The following is a 7853-nucleotide window of genomic DNA, read 5'->3' on the forward strand; positions in this document are numbered from 1 at the left end:
ACCGAGGTACTTTATATTATTTGGATCTATTATGAAAGGTGTCGTTTCCCTAATTTCTTTCTCGGCTTGTTTCTCTTTTGTGTAGAGGAAGGCTACTGATTTATTTGAGTTAATTTTATACCCAGCCACTTTGCTGAAGTTGTTTATCAGCTTTAGTAGTTCTCTGGTGGAACTTTTTGGGATCACTTAAATATACTATCATATCATCTGCAAATAGTGATATTTTTGACTTCTTCTTTTCCGATCTGTATCCCCTTGACCTCCTTTTTGTTGTCTGATTGCTCTGGCTAGAACTTCAAGAACTATATTGAATAAGTAGGGAGAGAGGGGCAGCCTTGTCTAGTCCCTGATTTTAGTGGGCAAAATATATTTTTTAATTTTATTAAATCTCATTTGTTGATGACTAGGTTTATTTTTTTTCAGCAATTACAATCCTATTCAGAAAGTCCTATACATACGCCTTGACACATATACTCTACTTTTTCCTCTACCTGTTTCACTGTTTCAAATCTTATGTTGAAGCCCTTCACCCATTGGTTTGCATTTTTGTGCAAGCTGAGAAATAAGGAATGACTTCCATTTTTCAATATAGAGATATCCAGTTTTCCTAGCACATATGTTTGGGGGACTTTTGTAAAGCCGGGTGTTTGTAGTCATGTGATATTGTATCTGGGTTCTTTGCTCTATCTCATTAATCCATGTATCTCTTCCTTTACCTTTCTATGTTCAATGCTATGGTTCTGAGGATAACTTGAAATCACATATTGTGATATCTGCAAGAGCTGTATTCCTACTACTCGATGTTGCTTTGGCATCCGGGCTTTCTTGTGCTCCAATGTGAATGTATAGATTGCTCTGTTTTGCTGAATAATGTCATTTAGATTATAAATGGGACTGCTCTAGCAGACTCCCCACAGTGCTGTGTACAGGAAGGGTGAGTAGGGAGCCATTGCCTCGGTAACTGCAGTGTCCTTGGGATTCTGGCATACAGGGGAGGGAAGGTTGTGGATCATTTCTGGAACTTCTCTCAGATCCCTGCACTCTACCCTGGCCTCCTCTAGTCAAGCAGGCAGGCAAAGGTCCAAAGGCAGGGAACCTTTTGTACATTTTTATAGCTTCATAAATTTCTCTCCTTTCTGTTTCTGTTTCTGTCTCTCTTCTGCCTCTTCTCTCTCTCTCTCTCTCTCTCTCCACTCCTTCTCCTCCCCCTTTCTCTCTCTCCCCCTTCTCCCTCCCCTTTCTCTCTCTCCCTCTCCCTCCCTCCCTCCCCTTTCTCTCTCTCTCTCTCTCTCTCTCTCTCTCTCTCTCTCTCTCTCTCTCCCCTCTGTGAAAGAGAGAGAGACAGACACACAGAGAGAGACAGAGAGAGAGGGAGAGAGAGGAGTTTCTATGACTGTATGTGTGTGTGGTGCTGGGGGTTGAACCTTGATCCTCTAGTATGCTAGGCCAGCACTCTATTGCTTAAATATTTTCCAAATCTTCATAAGTTGCTTCTGATCTGCTCTTTACTTGCTGAGTCGACTTCTCTGACTTCAGTATGAGTATTTTAACTTTTATAATTAAAAAAAATTAATTCTAAAATTTATCTACCTTTTGTTTTTCCCTATTCCTTTCAGAAAAAGTATTTGCTACAACTTTATTACTGTTAACTTTAATGAAAATTTCCTTGTTTCTGCACACAAAATATATTTCTGAAGAATGTTGTGTAGGAGCTTTTAGAAAACCATCAGTCTTCTGTTGAAATCGGTTGGCATAATCTGTACATTTTTGCTGGAATGTTTGTATGTTTTTATCCCAAAGTCACTTGAGCCTGGTATTTCCTGATTTTTCCCCCATGGGAAGGATCTCTAGTTCGATCCTTTCACTGTATAAACTTTATCTTCCCTAAGATCAGCCCATGAGTTCAATGCAATATATTTACTTTACCCCTCCCCCTTCCTTCAGATCTCTTGTTCCTATCTCATGAGCCCCTCTTAAAGTGAGACAAGATTCTTTTTTTTTGTTTTGAGAGTATCTTGGAGAGAGTTATTCATAGACAAAGACTTAAGAGTGTTATTTTCCTGGGATGTTTTGCTGCTGTTGTTTTGAAAATATCACTTTGTTCCTACCTATGTGCCTGCCCTCCCTTGGGGCTTGATGGCTCTACACAGTGGGTGCTTCAGTCATATCCGGTTTGACTTGGTGCTTCTGACTCATTTTTGCATGTAACTGCCTTGCGCTTACAATCATCTCTCACACATACAGCCTGTATATAGCTGGTAAGAGTTTGTCCTTGTTTGCATATAGGAGCTCCCCACTTTCTCCATCCTATATGCACTGTACAAGGTTGACATCTGAATTTACCTTTTTTTGTGAATGAACACTTCCTTTGAGCTATGGCTCATTTGTGGGTGCCATTTGCATGGTCACCCTTTGAACACAGAGTCTCTCATGTCATCATTACAGACTTGAGTGACCTGAGGATAGAGTCTCATGCGTCACTACAGTCCTCCCGTGTCTGAACATTGTTATGTCAACTTGTGTCTTTGATATCTGTGCTATCTTTCTTCCTATTAACCACCAGTATCTTTCTGCTTCACTTCAAAGAATTCAATAATTTTGATGAGGCCTGTCTAGAGGTAATTTATGCTATAAGCTTTTGTTTCTATATTGCTCTTCATTTCTGAATGCCCCATTTCTTTAACACAGGTTTACTAATTCACAAAAGATACATCTCTGAACAAGTTCTACTGAGATGACTTCTATCATAGAGATACTAACTCACCCATGTTTATTATTGTGAGAGTTAAGGCACGGAGTTGTCCTCTCTGTTCATCAACAGATGCATGGCTAAAGAAAATATAGTATAAATACACAATGGAATTTTCCTCAGCCATAAAAAAAAAACTGACAGCACTTGCAGGAAAATGGATAGAAATCTTTATGATTTCCCTCATTAGGAAACATTCAGACTCAGAAAAACAGCACATTTCTGTCACATGTGGAACCTAGATTACTGTGTGTGTGCCTGTGTCTGTGTATGTTTGTGTCTGTACTCTGTGAATATGTGCATGTGTGTGTAGTCTGTGTGTCTCTCTGTTTGTGGCTAGTGTGTGTGCATGTGTGTGTGTGTGTGTGTGTGTCTTTTGTGTCTGTGTGTCAGCATCTCTGTATGTGTAACTAGAATGGGGAGCATGAGGTAGGAAGAAGAGACCTGAAGGAAGGGGAGGGGTCAGAATGGAATGAAACACATGTGACATAAGTGCAAACTGGCTCATTAGAGTAGGAATTTCCAGCAAGAGGGAGGTAAAATGAGAAAGGGGGTGAGCAAAGCAAAGTGCTGGAGAGTTCCATGCCAGAACCCCCCACACACACCCAATAACTTAAACAGCACTTTAACGAAACAAAATGACTTTGTTGGAGAGGTGCAATTTAGATTTGGTTCAGTCTCTACAAGAATTTTCTGGGTTTTTATTGGACATTTTAAATTTACATTTCAAATGTATCCTTTCCTGCTTCATGTCCATAAATCCTCCCCTGCTTCTAAGGAGGGGTGTTCCCCACCCACCCCTTCCAACCTCTCAACCTGAGACTCCCCTACACTGGGGCATGTGGAGCCTTGCACCAAGGCTTCTCCTCCCATTGATACTGTACAAGGGCCATCCTCTGCTACATATGCAGATGCCAGGGCCATGGGTCTGTTCATTAATATTACTCTTTGGATGAGTGGTTTAGTCCTAGGGAGCTCCACCATTGATTGTATTGTTGTTCTTATGGGGTTTACACCCCTTCATTTCCTTAATCCTTCCTCCTAACCCTCCATTGGGGACCATGTTCTCAGTTCAATGGTTGGCTGTGAGCCCACCTCTGTATTTTTCATGCTCTGGCAGAGCCTCTCAGGAGACAGCAATATCGTACTTCTGTCAGCATACACATCTTGGCATCAACAATATTGTCTATGTTTTGGTGGCTGTATGTGTATGAGCCTAGGATCATGGAATAGTCTCTGAATAGCCATTCCTTCAGTCCCTGCTCCAAACTTTGTCTTTGTATTTTCTTCTATATTTTTTGTTTCCCTTTCTAAGAAAGACCAGCATCTCCACTTTGGTTGTCCTTTCTTTACTGAGCTTCATGTGGTTTGTGGATTGTGTCATGGCAATCCTAGCTTTTAATTTAATATCCACTTATAAGTGAGTGTATATCATGTGTGTTTTTATGTGATTGAGTTACCTCACCAGGATGATATTTTCAGTTCCATCCATTTGCCTATGAATTTCCTGAAGTCATTACTTTGGATAGCTGAGTAGTATTCCATTGTGTAGATGTACCACATTTTCTGTATCCATTCTCTCTTGAAGGACATCTGGTTCTTTCAGCTTCTGGCTATTATAAATAAGTACTATGAACATAGTGGAGCATGTGTTCTTGTTATGTGTTGGAGCACATCTTTTGGGTATATGCCCAGCAGTCCTCAGGTGTACTATGTTCAACTTTTTGAGGAACCTCTAGACTGATTTCCAGAGTGGTTGAATGGAGACACTTAGTGTGTGAAAGATCTTCTTGAAATGAACAAACAGTAGTGTCTTATCACTGACACCTATAGAGCATATTTGCCAGGCTCATTTTATATATTCATTTTAATTGCATTAACGTAAGCCTCAAACATCACTTTTATTTTTGTTAACTATGAAAATATTAGCAAATGAATGGGTTTTCTTGAAGATGATTTTCTGATGTGCTTATGAACAGGAGTTTCCTTTAAAGATAGGAGCCTTGATTTCATCTAGGTGTATGTCAAATAACAGGAACTGTTATGAATTCATATCTTTACAGATGCTGGAGCTCCCACCTACATGTATGAGTATCAATACTACCCGAGCTTCTCATCACCCCAAAGACCCAAGGATGTATTAGGAGACCATGCAGATGATCTCTACTCTGTCTTTGGTGCCCCAATGTTAAGAGGTAATATCTCTTTGCTGATATGTGTATAGAATTGATAAGTCTGACCTCCGGTCTTGGATTGGTATTCTTGAACAAGTTTTTCTAGTCTTGATCTTGATTCCTTAATTCAGTATATTGGGAGTGAGGTACACATGGATATGGTCACCCTTTCTTCTGGTCTACCATACATGAAGGAGAACATATGTTACTATATAGAGAGCATAACTTCTCTCACAACCCTGACCATTGACAAGAGATTGAGATGTATATCATTCATAGGCCACTTAATGACATGAATCTCATTCTTGAATTTATACTCAAAATAACATACCAGAGCATGATTGAGGATAAGGTCACAATTGATGCTTTGAATCAGATCCACATATATTGGTATTTGTGTTAGTTAGGGTTTTACTGCTGTGAACAGACACCATGACCAAGACAACTTTTAGAAGGGCAACAATTAATTGGGGCTGGCTTACAGGTTCAGAGGTCAGTTCTTTATCATCAGGGCAGGAACATGGCAGTACCCAGGCAGGCATAGCACAGGAGGGGAGCTGAGAGTTCAAATATATTGTTCCAAAAGGCAAACAGGAGGAGACTCGCTTTCCATGATGGTTAGAAATAGGGTCTCATTTCCACCCAACAGTGACACACTTCCTCCAACAAGACCACAATAATGACTCTAAATAAGGCAATACCTCCTAATAGTGCCACTCTCTGGAATGTATACTTAAACTATCAAAGTATATCTAATATCTATGTAGATATTTAATATATGTGTATGAATATCTATATTATATTTAGTAATACATTTAGAAGCTCTAACACAGTTAATATTTGGAGAAAACCCTTCTAAACCTTTGAATTTCAGAAACTTTGTGTCACTACAACACACTCTCGAGCTGTTCAGGGAACATCAGATGTAGTGACAAGCTCCCAGTTAAGTAAAGTAAAGGTTTACCATATCTACATTATTATATTTCCCAACACTCACAAATTTACAAGGATAAGAAAACACCTAAGAACCAACAATATTATGGGATGGAAGAAACCCATGATGTAACATTTCAACCCTGAGTGCGAAAGAACAAATGAATCGGCATAGAAAATGAAGGCAGTATTAGGTGGGCTGCATTCTGCTGATACCTCCTAGATCAGTTCTCCTCAGTCTGAAAGGGTGCACCAGTTAACCAGGACTCTGTAAACTTTTGACTAAGCTATTATGGAGTAAGGTGCAGAATTCTATCTTTCTAAGCAGTACCAAGTTCTGCTGGCGATGGGCCCAAGAGCTATGCTTTAGCACTGATGGGTTTTAACCCCTCCTCCCCATCTCTTCCTCACAGATGGTGCCTCTGAAGAGGAGATCAAGCTCAGCAAGATGGTGATGAAATTTTGGGCCAACTTTGCTCGGAATGGGTAAGAACGGGGACAAAGATGGAACTTGGGATGTTGGACAAGACCAGACTTCCAAGGTCCTCATTGGGATGAACGGTAGTTCCTAAAATTCTATCTCTTATGATAGTGAGATGGTTTGGCATGGATAATACAGGAATCACTATACATTTCAGTAAAAATGCAGAAATCACAGAGTAGCTTTGAGGAATTTTATTTTATTCTGTTCCCAGGAACCCTAATGGCAGAGGGCTACCTCATTGGCCACAGTATGACCAGAAAGAAGAATATCTGCAGATTGGTGCCACCATCCAGCAATCACAGGGACTGAAAGCAGAGGAAGTGGCTTTTTGGACACAGTTACTGGCTAAGAGACAACCTCAGCCACACCACAACGAACTGTGAATGCAGGTCTCTGTCAGCTTCAGAACAAGCAAGCCAAGATATAGTTCTTCCACTAAAGATGTATGTAAATGGAAGATGGATCTGGAGGATCCTGAAGAATTTTGTCATAGAGACAGGGAGAACCCAGGAAAGAGAAATATTTGTACTTATGGCATCAATTTAGAGAATAAATGACATTGTTTGACATGGTCAAATAAGTGTCCGTATTTTGAATTGACTATAAATGCATGTACTCCAGAAAGAGTGAGAGATGGGAGTAAGAGGGAGAGAGAAAAGAAAAAAGAAAAAGAGGGAGAGAGAATTTATAAAAAGATCATTCACTAGAGGTACCGTAGCAAATAGTTACTTTGAAATCAAAGAGAAAAGAAACATGTTGCAGAAAAAAATGGGATTTGAATTTAGTCATGCCTTATACCTCAGATGGGAGCCGTCATCCAACATGGAGGAGAACAATACTAACATTTGCTAAAGTTCTAGAGATGAAGTAGGGGCAAATATGAGTGTTTGAAAGTCACAGGAGCCCTTCTCACAAGTCTGGTGGAAGTGAGAACTGAACACCCAGAAGTGCAGACAATCTTGAGACAGCAGGACAGACTCCCACTTCTGCCCACCTTTGCCCACATCCCCGGCCCAAGAGGAAACTGCACAGTGCCTCTGGACACAGGAATATAGGAGCTGTCAAGAGCAGGAACCTGCAGTCCAGGTCTGTGCCTGGAACTGAACTCAACCAGTCAAACAGCTCCCTGTACCCAAATCCCCTGGGGGAGAGAGCTGGACACTGAGAAGTGACACGCCTGAGAAATCAAAGGAGACTATTCTCTGCCCACATTCCTGACCCAAGAGGAAATCACCTAGTGTCATCTGTGCTCTCTGGGCACAGAGACTTGGAGCAGTCAGAGGCAGGACCCTTCCGGTTCATACTTGCACCTAGAGCTGACAGTCAGCCACCAGGAGTGACTACACAACTGAGAGCAGAGCGCTCTGTTCCCAGAACTGTCTGAAAGAAAAGAGGAAAACAGGTCCATAGGAGTGCTGATACACAGGCCTATAGGAGGGTCAAACCACTGTCAGAAACAGCAAGACAAGCTAACACCAGAGACAACCTGATGGTAAGAGGCAAGGGTAGGAAC

The 7853-nt window shown here is 40.9% G+C and overlaps 1 protein-coding gene across 1 annotated transcript in view; it reads left to right on the forward strand.

The window, feature by feature from the left end:
* Positions 1–6904, forward strand: part of LOC116886675 (liver carboxylesterase B-1) — a 37580-nt gene extending 30676 nt beyond the window's left edge. Inside the window, exons 13-15 of the mRNA XM_032888167.1 lie at positions 4813–4944; positions 6270–6342; positions 6552–6904. Of these exons, the coding sequence (XP_032744058.1) occupies positions 4813–4944; positions 6270–6342; positions 6552–6723 (377 nt within the window). The 3' untranslated portion in view covers positions 6724–6904. The remainder of the gene's footprint in view (positions 1–4812; positions 4945–6269; positions 6343–6551) is intronic.
* The last annotated feature ends 949 nt before the right edge of the window (positions 6905–7853 follow it).

Source organism: Rattus rattus, chromosome 17 (assembly GCF_011064425.1).
Source record: "Rattus rattus isolate New Zealand chromosome 17, Rrattus_CSIRO_v1, whole genome shotgun sequence".
Classification (NCBI taxonomy): Eukaryota; Metazoa; Chordata; class Mammalia; order Rodentia; family Muridae; genus Rattus; species Rattus rattus.